This window comes from Cuculus canorus, chromosome 4, assembly GCF_017976375.1.
Source record: "Cuculus canorus isolate bCucCan1 chromosome 4, bCucCan1.pri, whole genome shotgun sequence".
In the NCBI taxonomy this organism is placed as follows: domain Eukaryota; kingdom Metazoa; phylum Chordata; class Aves; order Cuculiformes; family Cuculidae; genus Cuculus; species Cuculus canorus.
In genome coordinates this window covers 54,050,805-54,062,851 of record NC_071404.1, presented here as the reverse complement: position 1 = coordinate 54,062,851, position 12,047 = coordinate 54,050,805, and the positions used below count along the sequence as shown (strand labels likewise).

The 12,047-nt window shown below is 38.0% G+C and overlaps 1 protein-coding gene across 2 annotated transcripts in view; it reads left to right on the top strand.

The window, feature by feature from the left end:
* The first annotated feature begins 1,189 nt into the window (after positions 1-1,189).
* Positions 1,190-12,047, top strand: part of TACR3 (tachykinin receptor 3) — a 39,789-nt gene continuing 28,931 nt past the window's right edge. Inside the window, exons 1-2 of one of the 2 annotated variants that reach the window (XM_054065414.1) lie at positions 1,204-1,297; positions 1,533-1,989. In XM_054065414.1, the coding sequence (XP_053921389.1) occupies positions 1,204-1,297; positions 1,533-1,989 (551 nt within the window). Of the gene's footprint in view, positions 1,990-12,047 lie in introns of both variants that reach the window. The other variant, XM_009571651.2, reaches the window with a different exon arrangement.

The following is a 12,047-nucleotide window of genomic DNA, read 5'->3' as shown; positions in this document are numbered from 1 at the left end:
ATTAAAACTGCAGTAAAGACCTGACAAAGTGCAGACACTACTTCCACTGGGTAAATACATGAGGGAGGAATGATATACAGGCATATGTGATTTATTTTTATGAAGCTTTTGTTAAAACAAATGTAAATAGTGTCATTGCTGATAGGGGTATTGAATTGCTCCTACTGCCGTGACACTGTTGACATCTCTACTGATGACAAGTAGTAGCTCTAAATTGTTGAAACATGGAGCAGATCAGCACCAAAATACATTTCCTCCCTAAAGACTGCAGACTATTGAATAACAAAGATTTGCCGGGTGAAGTCCCTTGCAATCAACCCTTGCACAAAGCCTGCATCTGCAATGCCAGCAGTTGTTAACATATCAACAAGAAAACCGATTTCTTGTATGTGAAAATATCAGGTATTACATTTTCTCATTTACCCTTTTCTACCAGTACAGAAATCACTGCATATAAAATATGTTTTTTTCAAAATAATAATAGTACTAAGTATGGAATAAATTCAAGTAAGTAAAGAGAACTAAAAATTATATATTTTTTCCAGATATACAAAGAAAACAAACCCCTTCTGTTTCAGGACATCTGTGTTTAGTGTTTCAACAAAAATCAGTGTCTGCCGAACATGCAAATGGCTTCAGAGGCACCAAAGTTAGTGCTGTAAGGAAAAGATAGCCACATTTTAATGTTATATATATTTCCTGATGTCAATTGCATATTACAGATCGAAAAGTAAAATTAGGGAACAGCAGAATATCTTTCTTTATCTGAAGGAGGTCAGTATTCCAAATCTGTAGGTAACAGACGGTTAAAAGGAAAGCATGTACTAAATGAAAAGATTGCAGTGAAAAGGCAGAACTGAATTCATCTGGAATAAATTTATAAATTCGTCTAGAAATAGCTTTAGTAGAAAGCAGTCTCAGGCATGGGATGTTCAAGTAAGGCAGCTAATTAACTCTGCAAAGACAGGACAAAAAGACTATTTAAAAAAGAAGCACAATGATGAAACTTAAATAAAGGCAATATAAAACAAATCTCTCAACAAAAACGAGGCGAAAATTCATTTTCCCTCTGGCACTCTCCACAGCTCCTGAAAGTGCCTGCTGCTAGCAATGAATGAAATAAAAGGGGAGGAGGGAGAACAGAGAGAAAGAGGTGTTATCTTACCAGCCCTTCATGACGCCAGGAATTCACAAGCCTATAAAATGTGCCTTGGCTCCCAGTTCCCTTCTCCTTCAGCACAACTAAAATCAAGAGGCTGCCGTACAGAGGGGGAATGGGATGCTGTTCTACCCAGAGGTAGATCTCCTGCTTCAGCTGGTACAGCATTTCTAACAGTTCGAACAGCGTTGCCAAAGGTTTCCCTGACAGATCTCTCCTTCCCAGTACCTGCTGTGCTGCCTTTCTTCCTGTTTTCTTTCTTTCCTCTTCTCTTTTGGTGGGGATTTTGGAGGACTGAGAGAGGGGGGTGGGAGTGGCACATCATTCCTGGAAGAGAGGAGAGGAATATCCAAGATGACTTCTGTCCTCACAGACAACTGGAACATGAGCGGGAGCAGCAGGTGGAATGTAAGCCTCGCTGCAGGAGGCGATCCCTGGGGACAGATGCTAGGAATGGCAGCTGGAAATGCTTCTCCCCCTGTAGCATCCTCAGCATCCAACTTCTCCAATCAGTTTGTGCAACCCACTTGGCGCATTGCCCTCTGGTCTCTGGCTTATGGTGGTGTGGTGGCAGTGGCCGTTTTTGGCAATCTTGTCGTCATCTGGATTATCCTGGCTCACAAGCGCATGAGGACAGTGACCAATTACTTCCTGGTGAACCTGGCCTTCTCTGATGCCTCCATGGCCGCTTTCAATACCCTCATCAACTTCATCTACGCGCTGCACAGTGAATGGTACTTTGGAGAGGCTTATTGCCGCTTCCACAACTTCTTCCCGATCACAGCTGTTTTCGCCAGCATCTACTCCATGACAGCGATAGCTGTGGACAGGTGAGGAAAGAGAGGAGAAGTTTAGGGGTGAGAAACTGAGATCAGATTCTCTGCTGACATAAAAATACAGAGATAACAGTCATTAAGTGACGAGATGCAGAGCCTTGAACACCAGTTGTACTCCTCTGAACTTTAAGACCTCTCCCTAACATGCTGGTTTTCTACCTGTCTTTGGTCTTTCTCCTTCAGCCTTTCATTGGTTTTACTCTCTTGCTTTCTTTTACAAAAAAAAACTTCCTCTCTCTGTTTGAATTCAGTTTTTCTCTGCACTCCATCTTTTAATACTAATGTTGCAATAGCAGCCATTACTCAAAGTTTCACTTCCCCACCTGTGAAAACAGTATCTGTCTCGCTATCTGTCAATGTCATCTCATTCATACCGATCAGGAGTTGTAGAAATTGTGTGTGAAGGGTGAGGATTTCAAATTTCCCTCCTCTTTGTATTTCTGCAGCTGGTAGAGACATTTATCTCCTCCTCAAAAATCACTTTAGACATTATTTTTAATAACTCTTCTAACAGACAGCTCCAAGCTGCTCAGTTCCTCCTAATTTTAACTAATAAGACTATTTACGTTGCCATCTGTGCATACCCAGGGGTCTGGGAAGAACGTGGTTTCTAAGTGTTTGACTTTTTGTCATTACTTGCAGCAAAGCAAACCTTTCTGACTGTGAAAGAAAATAGGACAAGGAAAAACTTTACCTTTGGGCTTTTGATAATAGTGGTAGGACAGCTGTAGTCTCCACAAAGAAAAGGGGAGATACAGCTGTCAGATTTCCAGTAGAGGTGCTTTGATGGACTATCTTTCTCAGAAGGTATTGTTACTCTCCTCTAGGAAATGTTCCTTTCTTTATGATCATTTTCATATTTCTTGTACTGGAGAGATAACTTACCATGTGCTTTAGGAATCAAATAAATTCCTGAATTTTCATCCAGAAAAATAGATTGCTTTGTACTTCAGATCTTTTATTCTTTTTAGCAGTGCACTGTAATTACTTACAAAACTCCTTTCAATGTATTTAAAATTACATTATGCATCTTTCCTGAATTGACTTGGCAGAAATGCAGCATTTCCAGGTGATAGTAGTTAAGATTTTACAAGGTTCAGTACACTTTCTGAAACATTATGTCTTGTTTCCAGGTGCAAATATTGGGAAGCAAGTTGCTGTACATTTGTCTGTGCTGTGGACAAGTTAATAATTGCAAATTTTATGTGGTATTCTCAGCCAGGTGCATTTCTGTTCCATCAAGATAAAAAATGAAAGAGGAATTAGATTCTTAACAACTTTCCTACCTCTCTACTCCAAGGATGGGTGAAGACAGTAAGAAATCACTACACATTCCTCCTGCCAGTGGTGTATCTTGTTCCCAAATGTTTCTTCCTATTAATAATGGAGGAGGTAGCATAAAGCCAGTGATACTATCTTTAACTAGGCACAGATTTGTTCTGTTGTCAGTTTGGGTTTAGCTTAACAGTCTCTCCTAGCTTGAGGTTTTCAGAAGGATAAGAGAGTTTTGATTGATGCTGAGGATTTAACTGTTGTTCAGCTGCCCATGCCATTAGCTGAGCACTTACTAGCACCATCTGAGCAAGGCTTTTTCATTGTTCTGACAAAAAATCCACAAGAGATGTAGTACCTGCCACCTTGAAAGTCCATAAATTTATGCCAGGAAGCAGGAAATGAAGATGAATACAATTCCTTGGGAATCCAAATGGTGCATTTCTGGAGTGAGTAAAGAATAGCTCTGCTCCACACTGACTGAAGTGCAATGGTCAGATACAAATATATTGGAAATGTTTTTGTTGATTTAGCAATTTGAGACACTGTTTCTCAGAAGTGAGTCAATTACTACTGTTATTCACACTGATCTCTTTGTTGTCTGAAAATCCCCTGAAGAAATCACAATTTTCACCCCAACACATCTTCCAAGCTCACCTGCCACCCAAAGACAAAACAAAATCTTCCCTTAAGAAGAGCACAATGAATTGCGTTTAGGTGAGTGCTCTGTAATATCAAGGGGTACTGTGTAAAACAAACAGAAGGGCAGTCTATTCATTCTTCCTTATTCACACTTCTATTCCTTTTCTTTTTATACCAAATCACATCTGATGTGTTCAGTGCCTTTAACCACTACCTGGCTACTTTTGCAGAGGCAACAGGAAAACTGAGGGTCAAAATAAATCCCGAGGAATGTCCCTGGATGTACAGAGTGCCATATTCCAGGACACAGATCTGCCACGTGGACATTTTTTAAAACTTTGGTTTGTTTACCTTCCGTAAAAGTTCAGCCACTGCTTCAAACAGGATGCTCTGCTTTAAATTGGACCCAGCAAACTCACCCTTGCATATTCATGCTCCTTAACAAATTTAAAAGAAAAATAAAAAAGAAAGGTAATAAAATGCCAAATTAAGATAAAGCTACTGAGGGAACTGATATCAGATGATTTTGCAGTAGAAATTGTTAGCATCCCAAAATGCTGAAGCATCAAGGGTTGCAATTCACTGAAAGAAATGTCATTGTGTCCTCCACTGATTGTTTTAGAACATCCAGATATTCACAGAGTGTGAAAGAGTCACTGTGTTCCTAGTCATCACTGGGCAGGGGTCAGGGACTTTACATGTTTCTTTTCACATCTGATTCTGTAGGCCGTGTTGTTGAAGCTGCGGGCACTGTGAAATTATTGAACTGACACAAACTTCTGCAGAGTGGGCAGTTCCTGCAGTGCTGTGTCTGGAGCTGAGGATGAAAGCATCCGAGACTACTCTATGACCACCTGGCCATTCAATGCAGACTTAAATTTATGTGGGTTTATTCATACTTCCGACCATCCCTTCCTCGTGGTCTTTTCCCCCTGCCTTCTGTTTCTTCTCCAATAGGCTGTTTGCAGACTACTGCAGAGATGCCACAGGTAGCTTTAACCAAGCCAGCTCGATTATTAGAAGCATCACAGATTTCACTCTGTACTGCTTCATGGGTAGTTCTTCTGTAACTTATGCTGCACAGCACCACGTTGCTCGCAGTGCAATAGTTTCTTTAGCTACTTTATGGGGGTAAACTTTTATAATACCCTAAGATAAACTGAATAGGGGTTAGTCCTGGAGCCAATGTGCCCTCGCCATTGGTCACTGCATTATCCTAAATCTATCTGTGACTACTGGCTGTGATACAGTTCTTGGACAGCTTAAAGACAGAAACTTAAACCACCTGGCCCTGGCCATTGGAAGACCCATTGTCTCTTCCTAGCAGTTCTTAGCATGCAAAAGAGGTGGTTTGTGTACACTAGAAATAAACTTGCAATACCAAGATTGCCTCATTATACAACCAGTTATGTGTATAGGCCTAGAAATTATCTGCAGATACCTGATGGTTAAAGTGAAGGATTGGAAATGTGGCAAATATAGCATAAAATAACATGCCTTCAGTAGAGCATTTCTTATTTTATTTTTTATGCATTCTTTCCTGTTCTTGGCACATCCACACTATGACATTCTCAGTTATTGTTCTCTCAGCAACTCCTTAAAGATTTGTTTATTTCAACAAGTTTAACTCTTTGCAAAAGCAACTGCTCTGGAATTAAGCAAGGTATTCTAACAGTAGTGGTCAGTAGTTGTTGATCCTATTTACACCTTATCATTTATTTTCTTCCTAGTAAGCAAGCAAACTTCTTCTTTGAAGAGCTATTACATATATATTAGATTTCTTTATATGCAATAGTAATTGCAAAACATCCAATCTGTTTTCCAGTTCAGCTACTTGCAGAGTCAAAGGTATTGCAAAGAAGAATGTCAAAATAAAGGTCAATGTTAAAGAGAATTCCACTTTCATGCACTTTTTTAATCACAAAACTTTCCTCACATGTTGCATTGATACAAACTCTGGAGTTTTTATAATGTGCTATCTCAGTGAGCCATTAATAATGAAAGTCCAATAATTGATTTCATATCAGGAGATTATCAAAGTAAATCACCATTTCTAAAACTTCAAATTTAATCATGTCTCAAAGTCTCATTACAATTTCAATAATAACTTCATCTTTTTTGGTACTTCCTAAAGAATGATATGCTGGGGTTTTTTTACATACAGTCAGCTACAGAAATTTATTCTATATTTGTATAGTCCAACAGAGCCGTTATGAGACTTCTTATTTGTATTTATTCCACAGAACTGTGTCTGCTACTCTATTTTTAGAAGGAATAAGTCTATCGCAGTCACAGCTAAAAGACAGGTATAGTAGCACTGTTATGTCTGCTACTCCAGACAGCTTATTTAAGTATAACCACACAGCATCATATTGTTGACATGGATAACACTGACATTAAGATAGATTTTTATATAAATTTGATTGAAAAATCAAATAATCAAACAATTTGCAGAAGAGTGAGAATCAGTATTGAAGAGGTGTGGGTCTAATTTCTCTTTCCCAAAACCCTTACACTCACTTGGCTGAACACCAGATTCAAAATCAACTTAATCTTCCCTAATAAAACACAAGATAATTAGGGAATCTCCATGTTTCAGAATATGACTGATACTTGTTATTCATAGCCTCTATATTTTCTTGGTCGGTCCTCTCATTTCTTTTTAATAAGGTTCGGTAAGTTTTCTTAGTTCCCTCTTTTTAAAAGAAACACTACTGTAGCAGCTTTGGGGAGGCTTCTATTGTTTCTGTAGAGGTGTTAAAACCAAACATATCTACACACTATTAAAAAAAAAATAATACTTAAGCCTGTCCATACAAACTGTTCAGGACCAGCTCAAGAGCTCTTTGTTTCCGTTGGGCTTCTCCAAGTAGAACCTCCATAGAGCAGTTCTTAATGCTGACCAAGAATATATTTTATGTCTGCACAGAAGTCACTGATATCTTTTATTATTACTATTATTATCATTATCAGTATTATTATTATTATCATTATTATCATTATTGCATTACCTTCTATCATAGCCTTTCTAATCTCTTTTGGTCTATCACCATTATCACTATGAATCAGCTGAGTGCATAATCCTAAAGTTTATTTTCTCAAAGATATGCTTGGAGCTCCAAACCATAAATTTCTACATTATTCATGAATACATTTGTTTTACCTGGCTTGATTTTGAACTATACTGAAAATTCAGTTTTATTCTCCCTCTTGCACAATGTCCTCTCTTTTTATGAAGAATAGTATTATGCCGCTACATTCCTCCTACCTATTTTCTAGTATGCCTATTACATCAACATCCTTATTCAAAACTTGTCATTATAATTTCCCTCTTCATTTCTTGGATTTCTAATATATCTTTAGAAGCACACATATATTGGGTCAAATTTCTATTTTTCTGTGATACTCTTCAGTTACTGGTGGCTGTTGATAGTCCCTTTATATACTCAATAGACTCCAGCACAAGTAATATGATATCAGCTTGTAACAGAAGACAGTTATGAGGCATAAAACCTGATTCAATTTACAAAACGGAACCTAAATTTATCATGCGTACACACTCAGGTCCTCAAAATATCATTTAGGCTCTTCATTCTCTTCAAGTGTATGCTTGTCTGTAAAATAATCTACTACCAAAATTCTGAAGTAGGCAGTTGGCCCACTGAATAATGTCTTATCTTTCCAGTATAGTGCATTTTGTATCTATCTTTTCATGAGTTTCTCTTCCTGGGACAAATTGCTCAAGGCTGTCATATGTCTTAAACATTTTAAACTGATACTCCTGCCAAACTACACATGGCCATCTTTGATGTTGAATAATGTTAACTGAACTGGAAATTAAGTGCCTGTTACTGTCCTATGTGCTCAGAAACACTGAAGTATGCGGTAATGTGTATGTGAAAAAATGATCTCAAATATGTCTAATAGGTTAGGGTATGGAATGCGTAGGGAGTGACCCTCCATCATAGTCATATGGTAGTGGCATCAGCAAAAGATGAATACCAAGAAGATATACACCGGTAGCTGTGTTCTTGTACATATGCTTGGTACCAAGTGTTTTGTGCTTGACACATCAGTGAGAAGAGGAGGTGGAAGTAATGGCAGGCAGGAAACTTGCATCTCCTGGCCAGCTGCCGTCGTCTGCATAGAGCTCAGCCCAAACAGAACTGCAACCTTTGGCCCCTCTCTCATTCCCCTTCCCTCATGCTGTTGTCTCAAAGTAAATGGTTTCTATGTAAGAGAAGAGAGAGTTTGCACTGAAGACAGGGGAGAGAGAAAGGAACAAAAGAATGACAAAAACCCAAAAAGCTAAATGGATTCTTTTTCACATTTCTTGTGCTTTAGAGGCTGTTTTCCCCAGAGAGATTTCTCCCCCTATACCTGAGAACATTGTCACCCAAAGAAATGGACAAAGGGTGTTTCTATAAACTGACTGTGCTCTTTTTTGCATGAGACGCCATTTTATTGTTACTTAGCTTTACATGCCTCTGATGTCACATAACTACACAAAACTCGACCTGCCTACCCCCAAACTAAATTTCAATCCAGCTTTTTTTACAAAGTAACCATGACTTCACGAATCAACCTTAATCACTGCATATCATGAAGAGAAAAATGCAAAGATATGAACTTAAAATTATCACTGTTCTTCTTATTACTATTACTTTCCCAATCAAACTATAGAATTCAAATAGGAAATCCCTTCCCCATTTCTCAGTGTTTTCCAAATTTGTATTTTAAGATGAAGCACATCATATTTCCGGATTCCAGTCTCTAGACTGCCCTCTGAAAAACACCAGTAGTCAAAACTGGAGAGAAAAAGGTGAAGAGGAGAGCATTAAGGATTCAGAACTCAAGAGGTGAAACACAAAGTACTCTTTGCCTAAAATTATTTTTGAGGTTTGACAATTCTTTCTATCTGAGAAAAGAGATGAAACACCTTCTGCAGAGCGTCCTAATGCAATGGCTGCAAGATTCAGACTATCAGAGACATAGGAAAATTTACCCATTTCTTGCTGTGGTCCAAACTCATCGTAATCAGGCAAAAGGGGGTGGGTGTGGTCAGAATTCAAGTCAAAGTTATGCTATTGATAACACACTGAGGCAGTTTGGGAATAAATGTAGGCCTAACAATTACCTTTTCCTCTTTATATTATATTGAGTAAATATGCTATTTAAGAAGCTGCTTTCAAAAGATGCAGTGAAACAAGTGAGGTTGATAAGCCAATATCTTGAGTAGTATAAGCACCATTCAAAACAGTGACTAGCCCCAAGTCTTCTTGTTCCAGCCAGGAAACAACACCTGACAACTTCAAAGCACATGTTTAAATGAGAAGTTCATTTTAGACAGAACCTTGGCCTTATATACATTTTCTCAGTGCCCTTATTTATAGCATAATGAAAACTATTAGAAGATGTATCTGTGGTTTACTATCTAACGCAACCTGCAATACTTTTTCGAAGTCAAGGGTTGGTTTGGAATTTGTTTTTTGGTTTTTTTTTTCCTTGAATATTATTGCCTGTATGCATATATTTCTGACATTTACAAACTAGGAGACAAAATTCTATCATCCACACATTTGAGTTTACCTAAAATAAAATCTTTTCAAAATAACTGCACGAACAGGAAGGAAGCCGTTCAGATGACAGTGTCAGAAATGTCAGCAGCAACACAGTGGGTTGTAGTCTGTGCAGATGGTTCAATTTTTACAGGTTTTGCATTGGTATTGGTCCTTGTTAGCCCAAGGAAATTGTATTTAAAGAATAGGAGAAACAGAAGCTTTTCTGTCAGGCAAAGTCAGTTAGTCCATCATTTTATGAGACAGATCAAAGAAAAGTGTTAAAACTTTTCTATCAACATATGTGGTCATAGCATATATTGTGTGAAATCAATTACATACTTACAAAAACCTAGACCATTGCAAATTACTAAAGTTTTCAAGTAGAAAGCATTGCATCGTTTGTGAGAACTCAGCTATTCTGAAGAATTTCAATATTGCTGTTTTCAGGTTTCTGATAAGAGGTATCCAAAAGCAAGCTGTTGAACGCTAGCCCCGATTTCAGACAAACTGCAGCATTACTCCCTGCTCCAAGCATGACAGACATTCACCAAGAGCAGTATGTGTCTCTGGGTAAATCAAGGCCAAGTTATCCCTCTGGGATATAGCCCACAGTTTCTTCAAAAGTACAATGTGCTTGTTTATCACGTTGTCATACACTCTTTCGTTGTGCTATTAGCTTTAACGTGATCACTGCGTAACAGTAACGTTCACTGTAGATCCTTCTGGATATAAAAACTAGTCTTATTCAACAATCAGAGACAGTCCTCCTGCAGAGAAAGCCAATCTGAATGAATGAATGCAGACCAATCTCACAAGAAAAGATGGAGCCCTCCACTAGTAGGTAGAAGATAAAGATTAAAGAATGCAAAAGTTAAAGATTCTGTTTTCATCATACAAAAAAATAGTATTAAAATGTCACAGTTCACTCCACTCCCTTTAGTCTACTATATCTACTTTACAGAGATCCTTTGTAGGACTTTCCACAACGTTTTAAATAAGAATAGAGAATCATAGCAATTTCCCCACCTAAGTTTCTTAATTAGCTGTTTATTCTAAATACAGTGGTCAGAGCCCAAGTTTCAAAATCATCTTCTGTTTTGAGGGAATAACAGCATCTGTGCATTTGTGAAGAAAGTGCACTCTGCTGTTTGTTGTTGACAAACCACTTGCATGCAAGCACTGTTATTTTCTCTCAGTCTCTTCCTTTGCCAAGTCACAATTGCCTGTCACAATCTTGGGCTGAATTGATTAGTTTTTTCCCCATTTGAGTTTATAAACACAACATAAACAGGTGAAACAAATAACTTAGAATGATTAAAGCGTTCCAACTGTGTCTCCAGATGGGCATTTGTAGGATCCAATTTTGAACAACATTTTGGTTTAAAAATGCCTTATGTATTTTTGCTACAATTTTCTAAGTAATCTGTTAAAGAGGGAAGATTTCCTGCCTACATTTGTCAGTAAATGCTGTTTCACACACACAAAAAAGATAAGTTAGGATTTTTTTTCGTATTTCCTACTGTCAGGACCATAGTACATAAATTTCAGAAGCTTTTGTAGTATTTACCAGCTATTTGTCTGTTATGTTATTTGCAAACTGTAACAATCAGAGCTACATTATTATACTGTCACTATGACCACTGTCTTGAAGAGGTTGTTAAAGTTATTCAAATGAGGACTTATAATTTAGGAGAAAACATACTTTCTTGATTTAATGAATCCAAGAAACAAGTAACAAAGAATAACCGTACACTCCAGCTAAACTGGGCAGTTCTGAAGGATGCTAGATCTATTCTGGCCCCAGCAGACAAGAAAACAGTCTTGAAAGAAAAGAGTGCTGCAGCAAGCACACCATGATGCACCAGCCATTATATCTTGCAGACTGGTTGATTTTTCATTAAGTTCGATGGAAAGGCTCTTGTTGACTTCAATAGTAATTAGCTAGAGACAAAGACTAACACAACCCGAAGATGGAAGAAAAGCGATGACAGCAAGATATACTGTGATCACGGCAGACAAAATCATGTGCCAATCACTACAGTGATGAAACTAAACTGCTGTCTAAAAACACATTAGAGTAATGCATAGAACATGATGCAAAAGTTGAATAATCCACATTCTTGCAAGTGCTGGCTTGAGTATCTACCTGCATATATTTACATCCCTAAATTTCTAAATGGGCATATTCCATCTTATAATTATCTTCCAAGTGTTAACATCTATGTGAGATGGGGTAATAATGGTTTCTGCTTGTTGTGATATATGAGCTTAATGAGTTAATCCATTTCCCATAGTATGTACTTTAGATTCTGTATGCCTGCTTTATTGTGTGGAACAAGCTATCTGTACCATTACCAGCAGCTCCCACTGGAGTGAGAAGGCATTGAGTCTGATCCTGAAATCAAACTTGGTGACAGTTCAGAGCCCTTTATTTGGCAGGGTGTCCCGTTGTTCCAGCCTGGTGACTGACTGAACAGTAAATGCCCAAAGACCGCAAACAAAATTGAAGTGAATTGGCACAGCACCCCACTGAATAATGCTTATGTGGCTACAGAATGCTTTTCAGTGCTATAACAA